Raw genomic sequence first — 27848 nt, forward strand, 5'->3', positions numbered from 1 at the left:
TAATAATAAAATTTTAGCTTACCTTAAAATGACTTGTATGAGATCTTGACATCTAATCTACAAAAGTGGGTTCTTTCCCTCGTCTTTTGCATCATGTATATCACATAGCCGGTTAGTGGCAAGTCAGCATTAGACAACTTTCATATGATTGACTAAGGGTTACAAGGGCCGTCCCTAGTATTTGAATCAAGTTAGTTGGTGATCATGTGTTGAGATATGTAAAGGATGATCATGGCAATAATCTTAAGAGACTCACAATCAAATCAAGACTGAAGGTAAAGCACAAATGCTGCCTCAAAGATCAACCAATTACAAATCACACTTGCTCTGGATTTTGTGAACCTGTGTCAAAATGCTCTTTGTTATTCCTGTTCAGGATGCACTCCAGCCTCTGCTCTGGCAATCCATCTGTTCCCAGGTCTTGAAACAGCAAAAATTTCATCAGGAAAGAGAGCTTGTATGAATCCTGGGGTTTTCAGAACTCTTCGGTTAGTCATAACAGGATACACATCCTCTAGAAAATAGTAAGCATGGCCAGCTGACATGCCCTGCCAATATAAAGCATGCAAACATTCAACAAAGGCATAGAACTGCACAATCCAGAAAGTTAGCAACTAAAGGAAACTGTATTTTACCAATAAATCTACCCAAGAACTGCTTCCCACAAGGATGGAAAATCCCAGAAGAAACTGTTTCACACAGAGACATCAAATCTATCACCAAGAATGCCAGATAGCAGTGCAGATGTCATTTGCTGATAAAAGACAGGCAAACACAGTTCGGAAGGTTCACCCATGGCAAGTAAGGAGCAGTAAATGTGAAGAGTCCCAGAAAACTCATGTGTACATGGGGATTCCGTTTGCTCCAGACATAAACCTGCACCACAATTCCATCAACAATCCAAAATATATGATTACCAGTTTGTCAAACTGGTTTCCGATTTAATTTGGGTGAAATGACAATACTGACCATCATGAAGGTCAGTGAGTTGCTCAAGAAGAGAATCTTTGCAAATGATTCAGACACCATAGAGAACATCCCACCAATCAAGACAAGTCCGGCCAGTAAGCTACCTCCAAAGAAGAGCATGTAGAAAAAATCTGCTGGGCGACCTCTGAAAGATGTCTCCTCTAGCAGCTTGCAGTACCGTGCCAAAAAGAACATGTGAAATAGGAAGTCCAAATCTGAAAATGCCACGTTTAGAGACACCAGTTTCATCCTACTGGTTTTCAAAAGCATGCTAGTTTGAAAGAAATGCATGCCATAAAAGGTGTTTTAGTTACCCTTCAAGCAAGTGCATAAGAAAAGAAAAGGCAGTGACAAAGTAGACAAGCCACTTTTGTCAATTTAGTGAAACGTAAGCAGATTTTTCCCCATCTATCAATTTAAAACTCAGAATCATCTCACTGCATAGCTTGCCAGACTCGGGGACAAAAAGCTGAATCCAGCATGAGGCATTTGAAAGACTGCCAATCTTGTCACATGCATATCCTATTTAAACATATGACAAGGCAAGAGACTTGATAGTGTCAGACTCCCCATGTGCCATGTTGTAGACCTGGTTCCAGCACATTCAGAAGCTTGGTGACAAACGCAATCCATTAGGGTTTGGCATGCACACCAGCGGTTAGGCGTATCAAGAGGTGAAATGACAGCAACCAGGCAAGCCTGCCCCATGGCAGGTCACGTCATGTTAATGCAGGTCAAACCAGATGGACATTAGAAAGTAGGACTGCTTATAAATAACATTTCCAGCTAGTTTGACCAATTGCATCCAGGCTTTTGTAGCTTAGACTATTTCATCCTGTTCATTCTCAGATCCTTGGAGTCTGCATTTCAGATTCATCCTGTGCACTGTCTATTGTTGAGAGCATTTGTGCAATTCCATGTCGAGCCCCTTTTTGGACCCATATTTTGGCTCCAAGTATTTTTTCCTACCCACCATGGTTAGACCATTTACTAGTCAGCCCAATCCCAGTGCCCATTGTCCTGCATCACTCCTTGTTATCGGGCTTCCCCATGTAATACATTCGATCTCAGTTATTCCTTTGCATCTGCTTTCATCCTACTCCTGTTCTTCTCTCTGCTGTCCACCCTCTGCATCTCTATTTCCATTATGATATCAACGACAAGCATTATCCTCACTGTTGAACCTTATACAGAAGATGCGGGAGTGCTATTACTGGGAATGTTGCAATCTAGAACTACATTTCCAAGACAAAAGTCTTTATAGCCAATCGAATTTACTGATGCACCAGCTTTCAGAAACTTATAGAGGTATTGGATATTCTCAAGAAGGTCAGCTATTGCATTTTTATACCTAACACAATTGACCAAGTTCAGAAACTCAGCAAGCCATTGGATCAGCTCAAGGTCAACAAGACTGAAACACCCACATAGATCCAACTTCCATACATGAGATGACAAAAGCCACACAAGCATAGAAAATAAAAATAAAGAGAAGGGTATCAAGCATGTTAAGCAACGCTAAATTAGGCCAAATTTACTGCTCACTAATTAATTATTATCAACCAACACTTTTCATCCCAATCATTAGCACTCAGCGCAATTATTCTAGCCTTTTTCACCACCCTTCTAACCATCCTGACCTGCCCCTGCTGTCCTTGCTTGCTTACTGTTGCATCCACGACAGCCTTTGCTTCAGCCACAACTTCTCCAGAGTTGGACACTGCTGTTTAGGCCTCTAAATGCACATTTTTCTGCTTCCCACAATAGTAGCCACGTAGTCAACTGCTGCCTATTGTCTCCACACTGCTGTTTCTGATCAAAACACAGCCTCCCACTCCCAAGCGCTTGCATCTGCCACCCACACTGCTGTTGACAATTGCCAGACTGCATTCCTATACTGAAAACTCAGCCTTGCTGTCAAAACACAATCTATGCTGCCTCCAACTGCTACTACAACTACGACACAGATATTCCTCATGTGCATCCAAAATGCATATGTGCTGGTTGGCTGCTTTCAGTCCAGATTCATACAAGACGGTTATTCACGGCATTTTCAACTTTACCGAGTGTACCACACCAGCCTGGACCCCAGCTATGAGTATTGCTGAGCCTTGTGCACCCTATTACTGTCTTTTTCTTCCAAGCTTCACCCTCATTCTAGGTTCTTCAATGGTTGGCCAGAACCTTACCACTCCATGTGCTTGTATCACATTCCTTGCCTATGTGGACATTCTTGTACCTATTCATTGATTCTCGTTTTCTTTGTATTTGTCATTTATTGGGCATCCATTTGTTATTCAAGGAACTCATATATAAACATACATCAGCATAAATGGGCTATAACTAGTAGCCAAATGCTTAGCATTATTATATGCGAACTCAATCTGAGGAAGATCGCATTCCCAATCAGAGTGTCTATGGAAGATATATGCATGCAACATATCCTCCATAGTCTGGTTTGTCCTTTCAGTCTGTCCATTTGTCTCAAGATTGTCAAGGACAACATGGACAATTGAGTTTTCAATTTTTGGAAGACCATCTGCCAAAAATGGGCAATGAACTTAGAATCTCAATCACTAACTATTTCATCAAACAAACCATAAAGCCTGCAGAGAAGCTCAACAAAGAGACCATTCAATTCTAGACTTTTAACAGTCGTCTTTATGGTCATGAATCGAGCCACTTTCGTCAATTAGTCAACCGCAACCTAGAACACATCATAACCTCAATTTATACAAGAGATAATCCCACTACAAAACACATAAAAATGCTACTCTCCTTATCCGGAATTCGTAAAGGATGTAATCTTCCCCCTTGTTTGTGCCATTCAACTTTATTAAGTCAACACTCTAGATACTCACACATGTAAGACAACCAAAATCTTCATGTGCAGCCAATAAAAGTAGCAAGTAAGCAGCGCCAAAGTCCAATGTATGCTAGGGGACCCTTAGCTTGGCATATCATGACACTCGTACAAAATTCTTTTTGTAATTATCCTAATCATTGGGCACACAAACTTTACCTTGTTTAAATAGTAATCCATTACAAATGAAAAAATTTCCACCGTTCTTCTCTCAATAGCCACCTTTCGGGCATTCAAACTGCCAAAGTATCTTGGGCTACTAGGTCCATCTTGAACTGGTTGCCAAAGCTTGCCAAAGTGAGGATCCTTTTGGTAATAATCTTTGAGAGAAAGATAAAATAAGGCATTAACTTCAAGGATTCAACTAAGGGTATCGAAAACTATGTTAGTTGCACCCCTTCAGTAATGAATCTCAAGGTCAAGCTCCTGCATAAGCTCCACCCATCTCACCTTACACCCATGGAGATTAGGCTAATTGCAAAGGTACTTCAATCTCCTTGCATCTTCTCTCTTCCACACCTACTCTCTCCCCTGTCTTCTTCCACATGCGCTCTTTGTTGAGCTAAAATATGCATTACTTGCTGATTAGCCTCTTAAACAGCCCCAAAACACACTAAAAATGCTCTTTTAGAGTAAAACCCTAAAACACGGAGCGGTTCGAGAGAGTTCAGTGGAAACCCTAAAATGGAGAGCGGTTCGAGAAAGTTTAGTGGAAACCCTAATTTTTGGGGCACCCTTCCACATCTATAAATAGACAGGCTGCCCCCATTCAGCCATTATCCTTGTTTTGCAGGTTACACCAGCCCACACACCCTATGCTGCTGTTGGCGCCCAGTTTCCAGCTTGCAGCCCACCTCCATCTGCTGTCCAGCCATCATCGACTGCAGCCACATCATCTTCAGCCTGTCCATTGCTGTAGGCGATAGCTCTCAGCTGTTGGCGACTGCTCCAAACTGTCCTAGACTGCTGTTCAGCCTGCCGTCCATCATCTCCAAGGTCAGCCAGCCTGCGTTTTCAGCATTACCAGCCCCGACACTCTCAGACATTGTTTAAGCCTGTTGTTTACAGCAGACTGTGCACAGTTTCCAGCCCCTAATCGGTGGTGCACTGCTGCTGTTACCAGTTTCTAGCCTCCCGACTGCTGCGTTTTGGTGACCAGCCTGCTGCCATTCACTATTCAGCACTCCTATACTCAGACTGGCGGTCACAGACTTGGGATCCATCTTCGGTGGACGTCACACTCCGACATTGCTCTGCCCTTGAGCACACTGTACACTCTTACATTCATTTACAGCATTCATTCACTTCAGAGTTGTGTTCTCTCTCTCCCTTCTTCTATTTGTGTTTGAGTTTTTGTGTTTGAGTTTTGAGTTTTGCGTTTAGGGTTTGAGTTTTGCCCTCTGTGTCTGTGTCTATGTCTGTGTCTTTGTGTTTCTGTCGTGGTCGTACACTCTGTGTGTCCTCAATGCAAACCCTAGCAATCTTCTTGACATGGTATTAGAGCCTGCGCTCTTGTAAAGAGTATCCTGCGGATATTGTTGAGAGCTAGTCTTTGTGCAAGGCACACAATACGACTCGTAACCGAATCACAATGTCCCAGCCACCTTCTCCAATTCCTATGATGTCTTATCAGGGTTCTCCATCATTGGAGGCCCTGAGACGGCATTATGGACTCGGTGAGGAGTACGACACTCCACCTTCACCAGATTTCACTAACATGACAGAGGACTTTGAGGAGTACTATCGCAACAAGTATGGTGATGTTTACACCCCTCCTACCAGTTTTGCTGCCACATTCGGACCGGTTGGTGAGGCTGGCCACCTCTTCGATCATGGAGGACATACGGCATTTGGAACGTCTAGCGATCCATCTTCATCATCTCCACCAGGTCCAATGTCAGGTTTGTACAATTCTTTTGTGTTGCATGAATCAAAACCCTCGCCTGTTTCTTCTTTTGAGGTACAGGATTCGAATGGCTTTGCATATGTGAACTTCAATAGAGGGGGCTCACGAAGCAGACGAAATTCAGGTACATCTACAGCTTCTGTTTCATTTTAGCATATTACACACACTTCTCACTTCCCTCCCATCCCGCCCTCTTCTATATCACACCTTGATCATCTCTCATCATCTTTCCAAAATATTGGATTATACTCCACATCTGCATCACACACCCTAGGGGTTGGATCTACCATCTCCGCTCCTAGCACCTTTTCCTTCTCCACCCCATTCTCTACCTCTTTGCACCATGGTGCTTCGTTAGGGGAAATGCCACCCTTTAACACAATGCCTCTCACCTTTCAACAAATGAGCACATCCATCACTCCTGGGTCGATTGTGATGGGCATCCCCCTCACTATCCCCAACTTCACATCTCCCATGACCACTCATACGCAGGGGTTTCCATCCTCAGCTTATGGTGCGTCTTCACACTCTCCTTGGGTTACACCTATGCAAGGATTCCCATCTTCTACTCCCCATGTTCCCATCCCACCTCCTTGGGTTCCTCATGTGGCTACCATGCCCATGCCTAGTCAGCCCATCCCTACCTATGGATCCACCTTACACACTACCCACATGCCTGGTAGGCACTCTGGGGCCCATTCCCAAGTGTACTCCACTCCCTCATCCTACCTCCACTACACTTTTTCACACTATCCATCTCCGAGCACCACCACTCCTGTTGCAATGGCCAAGAATGCCTTCACGGATAAGACACACTTTAACGGGTCAAATTTCACTACTTGGTCGAATTTCATGCAACAAGTGCTTGAGTCTCAGGGTCTTTGGGACCTCGTCATTGGTCTAGAGTCTATGTCGGACCCTCGACTAGCTCACCCTGACTACATCCGTCAATGGAGAGTCCGCAATGCTACAGCCAATGTTGAGCTAATGCAGGGATTGCTTCCTAAGTTTCACTCTCAGTTGCAGCACTTCCCGCTCGCGTCAGAGCATTGGAGTCACCTTCTCGACCGCTATGCGGCTCGTAATCGTACTCCACGCATCAATCTCAACTTTGAGCTTCAAGAGTTCTCTCTTAAGGAAGGGGATGATCTGAAAGTCAAGCTGGCTGACTATAGGCGATTACTTGCCCACTTCGCCACTACTGGCTCTCCAAAGTCAGATGACAGTCGCATTACATTCTTCTTGAATAAGTTGCCCGCAAAATACTTCAATTTCATTCAACACATCATCTCCCAACCTCGATTGCCAACCTTCTACGAGTTTGAGTGCCAATTCTTGCGCTACGCAAGGTTGCATGATCAAGTCCACAAGAAATCCTCATCACAGTCTTATTCAGAGCAGAGGGGGTTGGTTGCTTCTTCTTCGGGAGGGAAAACCACCAATGGCAAAAAGTCGCAAGATGCAAAGACAAGCCAATCAAAGGGTGACTCCTCTTCCTCTAATGAAACCAAAGAATCAAGACCTATCTGGCAGCAACTCCCTAAGAAAAACCGGTTTTGCACACACTGCCAGAGAGCAGGCCATGTGGACGAGAAGTGTCACTCCAAGGCCCAAGGTCTTCCACCTAAAAAGCCTCAGCAGACCGCTGCAGCTTCACAGTCCAATGGGGCTACGCCTTCCGCTGTGCCCTATCTGCTCCTCCAACCCCCATAGCGACTACTGGACATGTGGCACCTGGACAACCTCAGCGGCCATCCTTCTCTACTCCTGAAGAATTGGTTGATTGGTCTACAGGTTCCGATCCCGTTACACTTCATGCATCTATCTCACCTTCCTCCCCACCTCGTCAGGCATTCCCTTGGCAGAGCCCCGCTACTGGACGTATGTGATGATGGCCACCTTCTTAGACTAGCATGTCTCTAGGTCCTTTCAGATACCCTAGGTCAGTCTAGCATTCATTTTTCGCACTCTGAATCGGGCCCATAGGATTTTTGTCTCTACATTTTAAGTCTTCCGCTGCATTTACTCACACACACATATACATTTGCATCTTTGCACTTGTTCCTTCAGTTAGCTTTTCATTTTTGTTTTCTTTTGTTTTTGGAGCATCTCACTACTGACCTCTGTGATTGCAAACTTTGATCTCCTTTGCAGGTTTTGTTTTCAGTGTAGGGCTAACATGCAAGTTTGCCCAGTCCTACCTGGGCTGGAGACTTGGGATGTACGCCGTTCCTTCATGGTTTCATCATCCTTGGAGTTTTGCTCTTCTACCAACATGGAGGCTTCCCCTCTCGAGGCAGATCGTGCAGCATCTCTCTTGATGCTATCATGGCGGTAACTTCTACCTAGCTCTTCCAACTGGGATGCTTCCTCCTCCTCTTCATTCCTTATGGTTCTCGGCACCACACGAAGACCGATATCAAGCTCCTCTTCCTTCTTCGGCATCTACATCCAAGTTGAGAGGGAGTTCCTATCCTTCTTGGTATTCTACGGGCTTCAACACTTTTTCTTCGACATCGGCTTCTCCCCCCTGTTGTATCTTACCCTTTGCATTGCATGATTTCATCATCTTTGTACTAGGGCGCTTGGGCAAGTGAACAATTTTCCCATGAGGGACACTGTCCAAGTGGCACCTGCTGCATGAGCATTCTTCAGTATGTAGCATACTTTGCATCTCATTGTGCAGAGCACCACTTGAGTGGATCCTAAACTGTTTCCACCAGCGGCTGTTGTTACCACACTATCATCCTTCTTCATCACATGGATACCTCATCACCTATTTTTCCTCGTCATCGATTCCGTGAGTAGATGGGTTAGCTTGTATTGTTTTGTGATGTGTTGGGTGTACCCTCCCTACTCCGGTCTTCTGGGTCACTATTACTCAATCGGCCACATCCCATAAAATTTACCACACTTATTCACCAAAAAAAAAACACAAAGTTCAATGTGGTTCAATCCACCTTTGTAGGACTTGGTAGGCCACTGGGCAACCGACGTGCACCGTTTGTCCGATGCCCTGCTCTCTCTAGGGTGACTACTTGGATTCCCTTGGTAAGATAACCATCGCCTCTAAAATCTTGGTAGGCCACTGGGCAGCCAACGTGCACCTTTTGTCCGATGCCTTGGCTACTTTGGGGTGGGACGCCTTGGGGTACATAAACATCACCATGGCTGGCCTAACCTTTCGGCTCAATTTTGGGCCTAGAAGGGGGTGTTGAGCTAAAATATGCATTACTTGCTGATTAGCCTCTTAAACAACCCCAAAACACACTAAAAATGCTCTTTTAGAGTAAAACCCTAAAACGGGGAGCGGTTCGAGAGAGTTCAGTGGAAACCCTAAAATGGAGAGCGGTTCGAGAAAGTTTGGTGAAAATCCTAATTTTTGGGGTGCCCTTCCACATCTATAAATAGACAGGCTGCCCCCATTCAACCATTATCCTTGTTTTGCAGGTTACACCAGCCCACACACCCTCTGCTGTTGTTGGCGCCCAGTTTCCAGCCTACAGCCCGCCTCCATCTGCTGTCCAGCCATCATCGACTGCAGCCACATCATCTTCAGTCTGTCCATTGCTGTAGGCGACAGCTCTCAGCTGCTGGCAACTGCTCCAAACTCTCCCAGACTGCTGTTCAGCCTGCTGTCCACCATCTCCAAGGTCAGCCATCCTCCTTTTTCAGCATTGCAGGCCCTAACACTCTCAGACACTGTTTCAGCCTGCTGTTTACAGCAGACTGTGCACAGTTTCCAGCCCCCGATCGGTGGTACACTGCTGCGTTTACCAGTTTCCAACCTCCAGACTGCTGCGTTTTGGTGACCACCCTGCTGCCATTCACTATTCAGCACTCCTACGCTCCGACTGGTGGTCACAGACTTGGGATCCGTCTTCAGTGGACGTCACACTCCGACATTGCTCTACCCTTGAGCACACTGTACACTCTTACATTCATTTACAGCATTCATTCACTTCAGAGTTGTATTCTCTCTCTCCCTTCTGTTTGTGTTTGAGTTTTGAGTTTTGCGTTTAGGGTTTGAGTTTTGAGTTTTGCGTTTAGGGTTTGAGTTTTCCCCTCTGTGTCTGTGTCTTTGTGTTTCTGTCATGGTCGTACACTCTGTGTGTCCTCAGTGCAAACCCTAGCAGTCTTCTTAACACACTCTATCTCTCCCCCCTACGTCTTCTCTCTCTTTGACATCAATCAATATACATACCCAATATAATTGTCAAAGCTAATGTTAATAACATTATCAACAGCATTAATATTATTGTAAAAAAATAACCTTAACATTAAAAACAATTGAAACATTGAGCTTAATGTTAAATGTTAGTGTTATAACAGCTTTGAATGTTACATTGATATTTATATTAATGATTACATTAGCATTAAATGCTAATGTCACATCAAATTGTTGTTGCTTGTTCAAGCTACAAGATTTCAACATTGGTTTGCCATAGCCTAAGAGTGGCAACTCTCCAAGTTCCAACCATTAGTACTTTTAACCTGCTACTTTTAGTATTGTTGATTTGTCATCTCCCGGTTGTGAGCTCCTATCAAAGTCTGATGGCAACATGGGAGCTCTGGCACTTTAGCATGCATTTCTCCTATTTTAGGCCCAGTTCTTATGCCTATCAATCAAATTTCATCCCTTGTCAGTCACACATTGTCTGGACTGCTGTGGCATTATTCATGGCATTTTTTCCAGCAATCGGAGACTGCATTTATTGCAGTCCTATCATTGTTTCCAGCAGATCGGCCATATTTTGGCCCCTATTTTCAGGTCAGCCAAATTTAGGAATTTCCAGCTATTTATAGCTGCCACCTCCCACACTTTGGTCATCATCTTTTGCAAGCATTTGCCCTTGGTGACAATCTCTAACTATAGGCGACAGCTTTCTAGGTGTAGGCAACAGCTTCTAGGTGCAAGCGATAGCATTTGGGTGTAGATGATAGCTCATTCCTCCTATTTTCATGTTGTTTGATCGTCAAGCGCAGCTTTCTGCATGATTGCAGGTTCTCGAAGATGTCTCAACACCAGTTCTTCGGCTTTACTGACTCAAAGAATAAGGTCTCTCATCATTCTTTTGAGTGACGACGAGATTATCGGAGGTCTGAGCCCCTATGTGGACTCTCCGTTCAGAGCAACCCTCTCGTTCTCTATCATGAGGATGTGTATTTTTGAAACCTCACTTAACATGTGGATTAATTTTTAATCGCATGGTTAAGTAAATGTTGTACATGTGAGGTGTAACTGGGATTAGAGTAAATTTACAAGCCCAGGACCCAAGGAAATTACAGGATGTCAAAGACAAAAGTTGCTATATAAATTATGCCGCACAGGTACTTGGTGGTATCTGGTGCGTTGTTGGCCTAGGTCATTCATTTGGCCATAAGTATCAGTTGATGATAGTAAACAAGTGGCCGGGGCATTTTACATCTCCATCAAAGCGGATAAAGGCCAATTGACTGCCCGAATCAAGAGGCAAATCAAATTGAAGACTTGCTGGTCATTTTGGACAACAAGGGGAGTTGGAATACTAAAAGGGATTGGGAGAATCCCATTTTACATCAACTTCTTCTTCAGTTAAGTTAAATAAATACCGAAAGGGATGCCAGTTTGTTTTGGGGCCAACAAGGTGTCCCATTGTCCAAGATTGTAAGTTAATTTGCATTTCTCAATTTTGTAATAAATGTTACTGCTATAACTAAGTTGCAATTAGGGAATTACCACCCATCCATGAAAGGAAGGCTGGTTTCATTCTCCCTCCATGTTTCTCATAAGCGAGGTCTACTACTAGCTTAAAGATGCCTTACATGGCACCCACTGTACAAGTACTCGTGCTTCCTTCTTTGCCCAAAGACAACAAGTTGGATGATTCCAATTATTCTTCGTGGTTGTATTAGGTGGAGTGTATTCTCGATACCTTCCACCTCTGGGAGTTTCTCTCTCTCTATTCCCCCAACCCTGGAAGACCCTGCACATGGGTCATCGATGGATCGTGCAGCCCTTTGAGATCAGCTCAACTCTCGAGCTTGATCCTTCCTCTTTATGAGTTTGCAAGATTCTATCTTGGTCCATATTCACAAATTGAAGCCCAGAAGGTAGAGGTATGGAATAAGCTTGCGTCTATTTACCATCATAAGACATTTGCCCATGGGATCTCCTTGGAAAAGAAGCTTCAATACTTGATGTTGATGACTCTCCTTCCATGAAAGATCACATCAACAAATTGGAGGATATGTGGGACAAACTTGCGTCCCTCAAGAAGATGATATCTTCAAAGGATATAGCCCTGATTCTATTGACTTGGCTACCATCTCCTAAGTACAACAATGTCTTCTACACTAGCCTTCTGACTTCAAGGACTTCAAATACTCTTCTTTAGGAGGAGCTTTCACCGCTTGTCTTGGAGCATGATGAGCTTCACCACTTGTCTTAGAGCATGATGAGCATCTCACAAAGGTGGGGACTACTGGATCCAGTACCACAAAGGCTTTTACTACAAGTTCTAGGGGCCAGAAGAAGGAGAAGCCATAGGCTAAGAAACAAGAGAACAAGAAGGATAATTCCAAGCCTCAAGGATGAGAAAAAGAAGCCTAAGTGTCCACACTATGGGAAGGGCACTCATCCTGAGGAGAAGTGTTGGCAAAAGTACCCCCATTTGAAGCCTAACGAGGAGTCCAAGGATTCAAAGACTACACCTGCTACCACTAAGTCTGTCTTCATACACTTGTTTGAGGTGGAGGACACGGCTCTTGCTTCTTCTTCTGAGGAGAAGCCTTGGCTCATGGATAGTGGGGCCTCTTTCCACATGACTTACCAACAGGATTGACTTTAGGATATGCATTCCAAAGGGGGATCCATCACCATTGGTGACAACTCTTCGATCCTCATTCATGAAGTGAGGACCATTACTTTGTTGCTCAATCGGCATTCTTTTCGGCCAAAGTCCTCTATATACCAGATTTGGACTTTAACCTTCTGTCTATTTACGGTCTTATACAGCTAGGTACCTGAGTCATCTTTACCTAGGATATAGTTACGGCGAAGGATGCATCTTTAGGAGCTGCTCTTTGGTCACATATATAAGAGGGTGTACTCTATACACTCACAGCCCTTGTTGTTCAATCTTCACACGATCTTGGACTACTTTGGCATGCTCCTTATGGGCATTTGAATCTTGATGCTATTTGGCAATCTTCACAATGAAAGATGGTTGAGGAACTTTCAGATTTCCCTCCTGTTCACATACTATGCCCCAGCTACTTGAGGGGCAAGCAGCATAGGCAACCTCATCCAGAAGTTGCTACTCAAAAGGGCTTCTAAACCGCTTGAGTTGATTCACACCAATCTTTGCGGACTTATGGGCATGACCTTCCTTAGAAAGGCCAAGTACCTTATGCACATGTCAGAGTGCAGCGGTGCGGAAGCGTAGGACTGAGAGAGAGAGAACGCAGAGAGAGAGGAGAGAGAGAAAGAGACAGTGGAAGATGAATAGGGTGCGTAGGCAGCAGAGGGTGCGGAGGCAGCAGGCGATGGCAAAACTGGAAAAAACGCAGGCTGAAAACAGCCTCAAAACAGGTCGCCTTGCTGCGACAACAGTCGTCTGATCAGCAGGGGTACAAAACAGTCCTGAAATCAGCAAGAAAACACAGCAGAAACACAAATCCTGAAAACTGATACCATGTCAGAAGTGGAGCAGCGGTGGAAGCATAAACATGTGCTGAAATAAACTGCTGAAACACAAGACAAAAAGAGAAAAGAAAAGAACACGATACAGATGAGAACTCAGATGTATGCACGGGAAATGGAATCCATATATCTGAACACGAGACAGTCGCATACAACAGTGAGTCACTGGCTACGTGGGCACTGGCACTGGCTCCTCTCTCCACAGAGTCTGCAGATGGTGAAGATGAAGTGACTGACTGAGGAGGAGCCACTGAGTATAAATAGGCTGAAAAAGTGGGGAGCAATAATGTTGGTCGGACAACATTAATGCTGGCCGACTGGTGCATAAAATGTCCCACTGGCATAAAATGCCACACTAGAAAAATACCTAAAATACCTAATAAAAATGCCCAACCCAGATCAAGCTCAGACTCACACATGAGCTGACAAATACTCTGCTAACAGATCTGCTGTATAAAGTGTGCTGTATACAAAGATATACAGATATATACACGGGCGCAATGCGCTGGACTGCGTGTCTCCACCTCGACGATGCAACCTGCTGTTCACCTCGAAGTCTGCTGCAGTCTACACTGTCTCCTGTCAGAAATTTGTGAACAGAGACGAAATCTGCACGAGCCACCAGTCTGTAATCTGCGAGCAGAAAAGTGTATGTAGACTGCAGAAATCTCGGTTATAAATAGCCAGAAAACAGGCACCAGAAATAGGCATGTTGGCTACATTAAATCGAGCCGACTGTACTGCAGTCAGTCGGCCTGCCACGTGGCAGTCCGACTGGACTGTGCAGTCCTAGACAGGCTATGATCTCTAACACCCCCTCTCAGAGCCTGGGCGGCGTAGAAGCCTGAGAGATCTGGAATGTCTCCGAAGTAGAGCCTGGGAAAGTGCCTTTGTAAACAAATCTGCAAGATTGTCCTCCGTCTTGCAATACTCTACGGTGATGGTCTCATCCAGAAGCTTCTCTCTGATGAAGTGGTACTGGATCTCTATGTGCTTCGTCCGGGTATGAAAAACAGGATTCTGTGCCAAGGCAATGCAACTCTCATTGTCGCATTGCAGCAAAGTAGGACGAGTCTAGGGGCAGCCAAGCTCCTCCAACAATCTCCGAAGCCACATAGCCTCACATGTGGTGAAAGACGCGGCCCGATACTCCGCCTCAGTAGACGAAAGGGCTACCGTGGGCTGCTTCTTGCTACTCCATGAGATAACACCTGCACCCAAGGTAAAACAGTAACTTGTAGTAGACCGCCTGTGGTCCACATCACCGGCCCAATCCGAGTCGCTCCAACCTGCAAGAACAAGATCTGAACCACCTGTGCCTGCGGGATAATGAATCCCTAAATCAGACGTCCCCCTCAAATACTGAAGTATCCTCTGAGGAGCCTGCCAATGCACCGTCTGAGGTTCACTCATAAACCCTACCAAGAGTCCAACAGCAAAACAAAGATCAATACGAGTGTTGAGGAGCCAAATCAATGATCCAATCAACTGACAATAGCGGGAAGCATCCGCCATGGAAGAAGCTGAATGGGAAGTGGCCTTCCAGTTCGGATCCATAGGAGTAGAAAGGGTCCGACAATCCTCCATCGCAAAAGAAACCAAGAGCTCCTGTATATATCTCTCCTGAGAGATAAAAATCCCCCTCTGAGACTGATAAATCTCATGGCCCAAAAAGAAATGGAGTAGACCCAAGTCCGTCATCTCGAACATCCGATGTAAAGCTGCTTTTGTCTCTTGGACCTTCTGTGCATGATCACCTGTGACAATCAAATCATCAACATACAACACAAAAAGCACACAACCATCCTCGGAAGTGTGTACATAAAGCTGCGGATCGGCCTTAGAACGCCGATATCCCAACGGTGACTGAAGGAACGAATCAATCTTCTCGTTCCATGCACGCGGAGCCTGCTTGAGGCTATACAAGGCCTTCTTCAACCTGTAGACTTTCCCATCTGAAGATCCAAAGCCAGGAGGCTGCTCGACATACATCGCCTCCTTCAAATCACCATTGAGGAAGGCCGACTTCACATCCAACGGATAGACAGGCCATCTCCTATGGCCAGCCAAGGCAAGAACAGCTCGAATAGTCGCCATACGAGCAGTGGGGGCAAAAGTATCATGACAATCAATCCCTGGGCGCTATGCAAAACCTTTAGCAACAAGGCGAGCCTTGTACTTGTCCAAAGAGCCATCGCTTAGGTACTTGGTCTTGAAGACCCATTTGACGCCAATCACCTTCTTATTCGGGGGGCGTGGCACGAGTGACCAAGTGCCATTCCTCTCAATAGCCTCCAACTCGGCTTCCATAGCTTTCTTCCATGGTGCGGACTGTCAAGATTGTGGGAAAGAAGGAAGGAGTCTCACTTGTAGCTTTCTTGCTTGCACAATGGGGGAAGACACACAAGGGTGGAGGCTGAAAACAGTTTTCCTCTTATTAGTTGTGTAAGCCAAAAGAACTCTAATACAAAGAGATAGAAGAACCCTATATATGGGTCTCAAACCAAAGACAACTAACTAAGGTGGCATACTAACTGAGCCACGAACTAGAGTAGATAAGGATAGCTGTCGTCTAGCTATTATTCATGGGCGGTGTACCAACCGCATCTGCAACTGACACGTCGGTGACATAAATGCACAACGGTTACCCTGGCATATCACGAGTGGAGCTCGATATCTCAACACTCCCCCTGGAGCTCAATCCCAATTCCTGCACACCAAGCAGGTCTCTAAACTTGCGCAGCTTCTCTGCGCCCAATGCCTTTGTGAATATGTCAGCTACCTGATCCTCTGTGCTGACATAAACTAGATCAATAAGACCTAGTAAAACCCTCTCCCGCACATAGTGATAATGCACCTCAATGTGCTTTGTTCTAGCATGATAGACTGGGTTATTTGCCAAGTGTATACTACTCATGTTGTCACAATAAATGACAACCGACCCATCTGTAGATTGATGCATATCATAAAGTAGCTTATGCAACCAAGCTACCTCACATGCAGCCATTGTTGCACCCCTGTACTCAGCCTCTGTGCTCGACAAGGCAACTGTAGGCTGTTTCTTGCTGCTCCAAGTGACTGCAGCACTCCCAAAAGAGAACACATATCCACTGGTAGATCGTCTATCAGAAATGCTACCAGCCCAATCAGCATCAGTGTATCCATGCAACTGTATCTGAACCCCAGTCTCATAAAATAGTCCATACTGCAATGTGAACTTCACATACCTGAGTATGCGTCTAGCCGCATCCAAATGCGGTTTCCTTGGAGCCTGCATAAACTGACTTACCAATCCAACAGCATAGCTCAAATCTGGCCTGGTAATAGTCATATAAATCAAGCTTCCTACTATGCGTCTGTACATAGTAGGGTCTTCCAGAAACTCACCTACATCTGCGCTCAACTTCACATTCTGCTCCAAAGGAACTGAAATAGACTTACAGCCTGTCATCCCATATTTGGACAGCATGTCCAATCCATACTGCCTCTGCAAGAGCTGTATCCCACTAGGTGATCTAATTACCTCAATGCCCAAGAAATAACGCAGCTCTCCCAAATCCTTCATCTCAAACTTCTGCTTCAATAGCATTTTCACATGAAGGATATCTTCATGACTGCCACCTGTCATAATCAAATCATCAACATAAATGACAAGTAGCATAATACATTTCTCTGTTTTTCTCACATAAAGTGAGAAATCTGCCTTGGAAATCTGAAAGCCAATAGTGACAAGATACTGCCCTATCTTGTCAAACCATGCTCTAGGTGCTTGCTTCAAGCCATATAAGGCTTTCTTCAACCTACAAACAAACTCAGGATGAACAGCATGCACATATCCTGGTGCCTGCTCCATATAGACCTCTTCTTGCAAATCACCATGCAAGAATGCATTCTTTACATCCATCTGATGTAAAGACCATCCCTTTGATGCAGCCATAGCAATGACTGCTCTTACGGTTGTCATCCTTGCAACCGGACTGAATGTTTCTTCATAGTCAATGCCATATGTTTGTGCATACCCCTTGACTACTAATCTTGCCTTGTATCTGTTCACAGAACCATCTGCATTGTGTTTCACCTTATAAACCCACTTACAGCCAATTGCATTCTTACCTTTAGGCAAAGGTACCAATTCCCATGTAGCATTTGCTTCCAAGGCATCCATTTCTTCATCCATGGCTTTCTCCCATTTTTCTTTTCCCATGGCTTGCTCAAAAGAAGTGGGTTCTGGTTCCTGTATCACTTTGACCATATATGCATAGTGAATGGCTGTAAATCCATCACATTTCAGCCTATCCACAGGATACCTAACTCTGGTTGACCTGCGCAAAGTAGGTTCACTCCCAGGTGCTCTCAAAACATCCCTGGTCTTCCTTACTCCAGGTATAACAATAGAAGGAATACCCAACTCATCATCAATGCTATGTTCTGAGCCACTAGATTCACCATCCACATAAGAGTGACCTGCATTCACATCAAACATGGGCTGATCTACCTTTTCTTGATACCTGCATACCACTATTTGCATTGCTTTGAGAAGATTCTCCTAATCTCAATCTGCCTGTCCATGGCGAAGAATGTGAACCACTGCTAGAGAACGCTCCAGGTCCACTAATATTTTGTGACTGCTGCTGTGAATTCTGTACAGCATTACCATTTTGTGCATCTACATCATCAATCACATTTACTGGTTTATACCAGCTACTCATCTCATCAAAAACATCTCTGCTCACTGTAAACTTACGAGTAGAAGGGTTATAGCATCTATACCCTTTCTACTGTAGAGAGTAACCAATAAAGATGCACTTCTCAGCTTTTGGATCCAACTTGGATCTCAACTCATCTGACACATGTACATAGGCAATGCAACCAAAAATTTTCAAATGAGAAATATCTGGTTTTCTACCAATATACCTCTCCTCTGAAGTCATCCCATGTATTGCTGCAGTGGGAGTCCTGTTCATTATGTAGACTGCTGTAGCAACTGCTTCAGCCCAGTAAAAATCTGGCAAGTCTTTTTCGTTGAGCATGACACGAGATATCTCTCCAATATGCCTATTTTTCCTTTCTGCAATTGCATTTTGTTGTGGGGTATGACTACATGAATATTGTTGCTTTATGCCATGCTTCTGCAAGAACCTTGCAAACTCATTTGAGAGGTACTCTCCCCCTCCATCTAACCTTAGGCATTTTATTTGCAGACCTGTTTCTTTTTCAACCATAGCTTTAAGAGTTTTGAAATGCCCAAACACTTCACTTTTCTTCTTCATAAAATACACCCAAACTTTTCTGCTATAGTCATCAATAAAAGTGACAAAATAATGACATCCTCCAAGAGATGCAGCTTTAGTAGTCCACACATCAGAGTGGATTAATTCCAATGGCTTCTTACTCTCTTAAACATGTCTAGGAAATGGTTTCCTTGCCTGTTTTCCAAACTGACAGGCTTCACATACCTTATGCATTTCTGCAACCTTGAATTTAGGCAATCCTGCAACAATATTTTGGGCCTACATTGATTTAAGTTGCTGTACATTAACATGACCAATGCGTTTATGCCAGATATCAATATCTGCAACTACACCGGTCCCATGTGCAAACATTGTTGCACTCAATTCAGACATGTCTGCATCCAACATAAACATTCTGCCCTTCTTCTTTCCTTTTGCTATCAAGCGACCTTTATTTTTCATATCCTCAACAAAGCATCCATGAGGATTAAATCTGACCTGCAAGCCCTGCTCAACCATTTGACCAACAGAAACCAGATTCTTGGTGATATTCGGGACATGAAATACATCGGACAGGTATTTCTTTTTCCCATCCTGCATAGACAAAGGAATTTTTCCAATTTGCACAATAGGATGTGCAGTATCATTAGCAGTCTCCACAAATCCTAGTTTTTCCATTTTCCTTGCATCCTCTATCCATTCTGCATGACCTGTCATGTGATTTGATGCACCTGAGTCAACATACCATACATCGTTGCTTTCTTCTGCACTTGTCACAGAATTGTTCATGTGCTGCACCATAAACAAATGCTCATTTCTGTCATCACCCTGTCTACTAGAAGATGCATAATTCCCTTGTTGCAATTTCCCATTCATAATGTCATTCTGCTTTTTATAGCAGTCTTTAGCCATATGACCCATTTTACCACAGTAGTAGCATTCAACATTGCTATTTGCATTTTGGCCTCTTTGCCATCCACCACGACCTCTTTGGCTCTCCCTGCCTCTAGAGTTACCACGTCCTCCTCCATAGAACTGGTTTTCTTGAGTTTGCTGCATATTCTGATTTCTACCACGGCCTCCAAATCGACCTCCTCTACCTCTGCCTCTACCTCTTCCAGCATTTGAGTAGAAGACAGCTTCTTTTGAAGTTCCTCCTGAAGAAGATGTACCACCATTTCTCTGCTCCTCAGAAATTAGAAGAGCAATTAACTCCTCAAAATCAGAAAATCTTTCACGAACTGAAATGGATGTCCGAAACTGTGCATAATCCTTTCCTAGACCATTCAAGGTCACAGAAACTAAATCATCATCTTCCACTGGCGACCCAATGGAAGCAAGTGCATCTGCAATCTTCTTCACTTTCATGTGGTAGTCATTGATGCTCATACTTTCTCTTTGCACATTATGCAACTCTTGTTTGAGCTACATTTTCCTGGCTTGCGTATTTGTGCTATATATTTTTGACAAAGTATCCCATGCCTCCTTTGGCGTACTTGCATCCTGAATATGCACAATCATAGAGTCTGAAATACTGATAGACAGCCAATACATAACTTTCCTGGCTCTCTCATGCCATGCTTTGAATACCTACATTTGCTTTTGATTGGGAACATCAGAAAGAATTGGTTCTTCTTCATTTCCTGCAACAAATTCCCAATATCCTTTTCCCATAAGAAAATTCGTCATTCTAAACTTCCATGCTTGGAAGTTATTCTTGTCAAGCTTTTCAGTTACAATCTGTGAAAGAGAATCAGACGCCATTACAAAACACTGCAAAAAATTCTGTCACTGCAAAAAATACAGTTTTACCCTCACAAGGGCAAATCTGCAAGACTGGCGAAAGTGGTATTTGACCACACAGTCACTTCCTAGTGACGATTTTGCATAAACAGGAACCAAGGATGATTTTGTAACTCCCAATGTCTTTGCACATAAGCATACGATGCAATTTCTGTGGTAATTTTTCACCGACCTGTAAAACAGTGGTCGCACAGCATAAAACTGGGCCTTTTTCTGAGTACGTGCAGAAAACTTCCGCCTCCAAAACAGGCCCCGAAATGACCTCAAATCAAAAAAACAGGATCGCCAAGGGCTAAAGCCATTTCCCGCAGCATATACTGCCCTCTTGCTTCACCGCGAAGGGTGTCTCAACCTGAGACAATACACTCCTGCAATTTCCAGCTGTGCTACCTGCAGAGATTTGCTCCCAAAACAGAAAATGAAAGCAACACTGCTCCTCTTACCAGAACAACGCAAGCTTGGCTTGCTTTATTGAGCTCCTTACCACGAACAAGGCTCTGATACCATGTCAAGATTATGGGAAAGAAGAAAGGAGTCTCACTTGTAGCTTTCTTGCTTGCACAATGGGGGAAGACACACAAGGGTGGAGGCTGAAAACAGTTTTCCTCTTCTTAGTTGTGTAAGCCAAAAGAACTCTAATACAAAGAAATAGAATAACCCTATATATGGGTCTCAAACCAAAGACAACTAACTAAGGTGGCATACTAACTGAGCCACGAACTAGAGTAGATAAGAATAGCTGTCGTCTAGCTATTATTCATGGGCGGTGTACCAACCGCATCTGCAACTGACACGTCGGTGACATAAATGCACAACGGTCACCCTGGCATATCACGAGTGGAGCTCGATATCTCAACACGGACTGTAAAGCCTCCTTCACGGAGGTGGGCTCTCGATCCTGCATAACACGGGTCATCAAACAATAGTTAGAGCAAACAAGCTCCGTAGAATGTGCCTGGTGCCTCCGTGACCGCCGCGGACCATCCTGCGAGCCCCACTCCTCAGGGACCCGCTCGATCCCTGAATCACGGAGTGTGTCACGGGCCCAACGAGGAGGCCGGACCTCCCCTCGTCTCTCTCCAACAGCTGAAGACTCTGGGATATCCACCCGTGGTAACTCCTCGGAGGGGACCGGTGGAACAGTAGACTCTGTGTCAGAAACAGAATCAGAATCAAAAGGCACGGGCTCCAAAGGAACTGTAGCAGGAGTCCAACTCTCCCCTGGATCTCCAAGAACGGGATGCTCCTCACCCGCTGATATGGCCGGAACCTCCACAAACCGCACATCTCGACTAGTGTACACATCCCGCTTAACGGAATCATACAAACGACAGCCTTGGGACTGGGAGCTGTAGCCAACAAATACCTGTCTTCGAGAAGCTGCTTCAAATTTATCACGATGAGTCTTGGGAATGTGAGCATAGGTATTACACCCAAAGACCCTAAAATAAGAAACATCGGGCTTAGTCCCAAAGTAAGCCTCAAAAGGTGTCATCCCATCAACGGCCGAAGTGGGTGATCGATTAAGGATGTGGACTGCAATAGCCATAGCCTCGGCCCACAGAAATTGAGATGTCTGTCGGTGCTCCATCATGGTACACGCCATCTCGATCACACTACGGTTTTTCCATTCAAGAATGTCATTTTCTTGAGGAGTGTTGGTATTAGCAAACTCCTGGTGAATACCTTTATCTGCACAAAAATAAGTAAACTCATTAGAAACAAATTCACCACCCTTGTCGGATCGTAAGGTCTTCAATCTCCGGCCTGATCGGTTCTCCTCAAAGAGAAGCCAATCCTTGAAGTGGGAGAAAGCTTCTGACTTCAATGCCAAAAAATAGGCCCATGTCATCCTGCTGTAGTCATCTACGATCAACATGAAGTACGAGCTCCCTCGCAAGGACTCGTTCCTCATAGGGCCACAAAGATCCGTAGATACAAGCTCCATCGGTGAAGTAGACCGCCGCGAAGCTTTGTGGGGAATGGCATCCCTATGCTGCTTCCCACGAATGCAAGAGACGCATGGCTGCTGGCTCACCACTATATCCAGCAACCCTCCAACAAGCTGTCCACGTGACGCCCTCCGAAGATAATCATAGTTGAGGTGACCAAACCGAGCATGCCATAGCTCTGACTATGTCTGAGAGGTAAGAAGGAGAGTAGAGAGGGCAGTGGAAGACTTCAATTTATAGATGCCGTTCTCCTCATATCTGGAGTTGTCGCCATCGAGCTTCTGATCTGCGGGAAGAGCCGGTAAGACAGGCACCTTCCGGTCCATAATCGTCTGGAACTCCAAGTCAATCTCGGTAGACATCTTCACCTGTAATGTCTTCACAAACGCAAAAGCAGCCCCCTCTGACTGTGATAACTCAGCCTACTAGGGCTCTTCCGCGTCCTGAAACTTCTTCACCCGCCGGAGGCGATGAAAAAGCAAAACCTGCACTTGAAAGCTGAAAACTCAAACTTCCTCCTCGTCAAACAGCAGCAAATCCACCACCTGGACTCCTTTCCTGCGCGCCCACGCTCACTTCAGCCTTGTTCCAAGGCGCAGCCTTCCTGCCTGCCCTCAAACGCTGAAAATGCAGCCTGGTGTCGCGATAGAAACTCCTCTTCAGGTTGGTTCTGCACTCAATCAGCCCTTTAACACTGCTCTAATACCATGTCAGAGTGCAGCACTGCGGAAGCGTAGGACTGAGAGAGAGAGAACGCAAAGAGAGAGAAGAGAGAGAAAGAGACAGTGGAAGATGAAGATCTGCTGTATAAAGTGTGCTGTATACAAAGATATGCAGATATATACACGGGCGTAGTGCGCTGGACTGCGTGTCTCCACCTCGACAATGCAACCTGCTGTTCACCTCGAAGTCTGCTGCTGTCCGCACTGTCTCCTGTCAGAAATCTGCGAACAGAGACGGAATCTGCGCGAGCCACCAGTCTGTAATCTGCGAGCAGAAAAGTGTATGCAGACTGCAGAAATCTCAGCTATAAATAGCCAGAAAACAGGCGCCAGAAATAGGCCTGTCGGCTACATTAAATGCAGCCGACTGTACTGCAATCAGTCGGACTGCCACGTGGCAGTCCGACTGGACTGTGCAGTCCTCGACAGGCTATGATCTCTAACAGTGTGGAGCATAGAGGTCTTCCCCATTCTTCATGGGGTGAGGCCTTGGCTACTACGGTTCATATTCGCAATAGGTCAGCTTCAGCATTGCAGAATATGACTCCCTACCACCCAACTTTCTTTGGGAAGAAGCCTTTTGTTTCTCACTTTCGCATCTTTGAATGTAAGGTATATGTCAATGTGGACAAGAAGAAAAGATGGAGAAAGCTTGATTCCACGTCGAAGAAGTTTATCTTCGTTGATTACAATATGACTACGAAGAGCTATCGGCTCTATGACCCAACAACTCATAAGATCAAGATGAGCAAGAATGTAAGAAGAAAAGATGGAGAAAGCTTGATTCCACGTCGAAGAAGTTTATCTTCGTTGGTTACAATATGACTACGAAGGGCTATCGGCTTATGATCCGACAACTCATAAGATCAAGATGAGCAAGAATGTAAGCTTCAATGAGGCTGCAACCTTCAAGGATCCAATTGATGGTGCTTCTACTACAGGTAGTTCACCGTCTTCGACTAGCCCCCTCCCCACCATCATCCCCTCCGCTTCCTTCTAGGTTACCTCTAACACCCCTCCTTTGTCTACGACTCCTTTCCCTCCCCCTCCTACAACAATCACCCACTCCCCTTCCACCCTTGACAGCTCCATCTACTCCTTAGTCATCCGGTATTCCAACCCCTTCCCCATCTCCTCAAGTTTCGGGAAGTCCCTTCTACATATACGTGCTTTACAAGTACCAAAGGCTTCTCCATCTCCTTCGCAAACAAGATAAGCTTATCACCATATCTCGATGGTATTACCAGCTCATGCAAGATTTAGGAATTACTTGATTCCCTGAGACGCCTCTTGGCCCATGCAGGTCAGCCACGTTACAAGCCCAACAGGGTGGTTCACATGGCATCATGGAGGAGGAGATTTATGTCTTACAACCTCCTAGTTTTCTTGTGCAAACGTCTCCAGTGCCATTATGGCCGTCATCATTTTAGGCCCAAGCTGGTACCCTCACTAATGCCTCGAGCTACATGCAAGGACTGTGCAGTTTTGGGAGGTCTTGGTAGTCAGAGCTTCTATGGCCGTCTAAATAGGGTGGCAAAAATCAATTTTTCTCTCTCCTCAACATTCTCTCTCATCCTCCAATCTCTCCCCATTCTTTCCCAATAATTTCCAGCAAAATCAGCCATTAGAGGTGGAGATTTTGCCTAGTCTCTATTGTTAACCCTAATTTACAGCAAAAATTAGGGTTTGACAATCACCTTGGAAAGCATGCTCAAGATTAAGGCCTAAAGACTTGAATTTTAGTCAAGGAAATTGGGGCAATTTTAGGAAATTCAAGTTACCATTCAGCCAAATGACATTTGGGCTGAATTGGCCATCCAAGGAGCACAGTTGAAGGCCAATTCCCAAGCAAACCAAGGGGCAATTTGGTTTGAAGGCTTGCTGGTTATTCTTCACAGCAAGAGACAATTGGAGACCGAAGGAGATTCAAGGAATCTGTGTATTCCATCCGGATTGCAATGCAAATTAAAGAAATACCACAAAGGGCGCAGGTTTTGGGGCCAACTGGCTGTCCATTGTCCAAGATTAAGTGGTAAATTGTGTTTTTGAGTTTTATGTAATTAATTACTTGCCATAGTTGTTGATTAATCAGGTCATTATCACCCTCTCCGAGAGGGAAGATTGGTTTCAATTACCCCATATTACCTGCTCACTTCTGCCCAAGATTTTTACCAAAGGACAAAGCAACCTTACTGTCCAAGCCTGCATTTTGCAGCAGGACAGATTTCAGTCTGAAGCCGGTGCATGGATGTATGGTCAGCTACCTTTCCTAATGTAGACCCAAATGTCAGGCTTATGGATGGTGTTGTCCAAAGCTCAGGTTTAGCTTTAGACTGACTGTTGCTGCCCATTCCCAACATATCACAAGTTCATGCAACAATCCATAGCGAAGATGTTTTTAAGCTATTCAAATAGATGCTCCAGGTTAAACCAAATGTCTATGCAACTTACAAAGCTAATTAGAAAGAAGAGGTGGTATCAAAAACTTTGTTACTATTTCCAATGTGGGGGCTCTTTTTTCCCATTTCTGATTCGCAAGCAGCTCTTAATAATAAAGCTCACCACATAGATTCTATTCCCAAAAGCAATGATGATATTACTTGAGTGTGACTACTGCAATTCTGCAGAGAAGAGGGTATAACTTTCTGTACACACAGATGCTGCAGACCCTTTGACAGGTGTTTATGGACAGGTTGCAAGTCCTAACACTCACAGATCATGCAAACCACGTGGTACTGGTAAAGGCATTTTTCAAACATGATAACAAGTCCACTAAACGTCCATTTCATGGTATACAAAATCAGTTGGTTGTGTAATGGTCCGGATTACACAAATCAGTCAGTCATGTAATGATCTTGATTATACTAATTACTTAAGTGGTCCAATGCAGGATTGAGGTAACTGAGTCAGAATGCATCTAGACTTGGTATATCAAGAAGAAATGGCATGGCATCACTAGTTCTTTCATACCCTTTGATTATACCACCAAACAAGGCTGCAGAAGATGTTCAAGGGATCTTACCCAGCTTTCCAAAATAGAAGAAGGTGGTAAAGAGCCGCCAAAACTCGAAGTGTCTAATGACCTTGTCAGCGTTCAAATACAGATGGTATGGCGATATCACCTACAGTCAGTGAAGAGACCATTCATATCATTTGTTTATCTCCACAACTGACAGCGTAAGTGAGAGGACACCACTTACTTCCAGTGCACAGCCCAGAGTTGTGAGAATTGACAGTGTCAAATACGATCGGGTGATGACAGGCATGTGCTTGTACCACTCTTCAACAACCTGTGCCATTTGCTTAATTCTAGATACTTGACAACACTTGCAAAAACTTTCTCAGTCTTCGGTGTGTGAGGATCATACGAAACCTGCAAGTAGAGAGACAAGAAAAATGGCACCGGAGTAGAAATCGGACATAACCACTGTTTTCCTCTGAATCCTCACCTGTTCTGACAGAATTCAATCGGTTCTTCTGAAGATTATTTGTTCTGGTTTGACACAGGTGACAGGGATGAGGAGATCCAAGAACATGGTGGCACGGGCCCGCTCCCTTACGACATCTATGAAGCTGACGGACAAGGAAAACATTGCGGAGCGATAAGGCGAGAAACTTGCATTTGTCAGTTCAGAAGGGCAGCGGTGACAGAGAGATGACGAGAGAGGTACTATACCTGGCTCCTGGAGCCTAGTGTGACGTGTCTACTACACTGATCGGCAAGACGCATGCAATTCCAGATAAACGACAACAATAAATGCCTCTTTGCTTGGCCCTTTGTTGTCAAAAGGCCTTACAACTTTTTTTAGCTTTTTTGGGACAAAGCGAAAAGTTGTATTTTTAAAAAAAGAAGAGAAAAGTCCTATAATCTATTCATTATAATTCGAGAGCTGAGCTATACTTCTCCTCAAACTGCTCCAGAGTGAAGAAGTCAAGTTTATTTGCATCCCATAAGTCCTTCCATCATCTAATCCCTAAATCATGTGGCCTCTTGGACAACTAGGATTTTGCAAGATAGGTGCCCAATTCTCTTCATAGGCCTAAAACCAACTTATGTATCACCCATATTTATCTAGTCCTAGGGGATTGGTGCTAGTCTAGAGGGCAAGCAACCTAAGCTCTGCAACTTGGCACTCCCCCATGAAAGGTGCTCAAGTAGGGAAGCACCCCCACTTAATGATCACAATGCCTTTAATTTAGGGAATGGTTCCCAAAGCCCAATGCCATGGTTTTGATAATATGGATCTTGCTCATGCAAGTGCAGTCAAGGACTTGCATGTGGATATGGTAGAGGTGAAGAAGTCTCTTTTCACACAAGGATGATGATGATGCACCATGCCGACAAGCATTAATGCCGCAATAGAAGAACAACTAGGCAAGTCCTTGTTATGTAATGTTCCTTCTCTAATAAAAGGACCCACAAATAGATTTTAGGTATAGATCTGACTCCTTCAAGGGAGTAGCTTCCTCTTCGGGGGGTAATCCATTGAAAGTAGTTGCCTCTGTCTTCAGCAACAACTCTTTTGATCCTTTTGAATATTGAAATGGTATAAGTGCTCTTTGATTTGGTTTGTGGAATAATCACTTCTTGACCCAAGGACTCATCTTTTGAGGATGCATCCAGAAGGGATAGCAATAGATCTAGTGAAGGTTGAGAAGATTATTGATTTGACAGTATTGACTAATCTTAGACAATTACGAGGTTTTCTTGGCCATGC

The 27848-nt window shown here is 44.6% G+C and overlaps 1 protein-coding gene across 1 annotated transcript; it reads right to left on the minus strand.

Annotated features, from left to right (window-relative positions):
• Positions 1 to 26790, minus strand: LOC148015959 (derlin-2-like). Its single transcript, XM_087664782.1, has 7 exons — positions 26580 to 26790; positions 26331 to 26503; positions 26153 to 26252; positions 970 to 1184; positions 793 to 876; positions 636 to 689; positions 1 to 548 (listed from the first exon to the last, which is right to left on the minus strand). Exons 2-7 carry the CDS (start codon positions 26427 to 26429, stop codon positions 363 to 365), a joined length of 738 nt encoding a protein of 245 aa, XP_087520908.1. The 5' UTR covers positions 26430 to 26503; positions 26580 to 26790; the 3' UTR covers positions 1 to 362.
• Between the last annotated feature and the right edge of the window lie 1058 nt (positions 26791 to 27848).

Source organism: Lygodium microphyllum, chromosome 23 (genome assembly GCF_053477565.2).
Source record: "Lygodium microphyllum isolate KBCC chromosome 23, Lygodium_microphyllum_v1.1.10, whole genome shotgun sequence".
Classification (NCBI taxonomy): Eukaryota; Viridiplantae; Streptophyta; class Polypodiopsida; order Schizaeales; family Lygodiaceae; genus Lygodium; species Lygodium microphyllum.

What these genes read in the sequence shown, in the direction of transcription:
- LOC148015959 (XM_087664782.1), bottom strand. Translation starts at nt 26,429, where the DNA reads ATGGCACAGGTTGTTGAAGAGTGGTACAAGCACATGCCTGTCATCACC. An exon ending in ACTCACTGACCTTCATGATG is followed by an intron (nt 877 to 969) that starts GTCAGTATTGTC and finishes ATTGTGGTGCAG; the next exon opens with GTTTATGTCTGGAGCAAACG. An exon ending in CTGCTCCTTACTTGCCATGG is followed by an intron (nt 690 to 792) that starts GTGAACCTTCCG and finishes TGTGTGAAACAG; the next exon opens with TTTCTTCTGGGATTTTCCAT.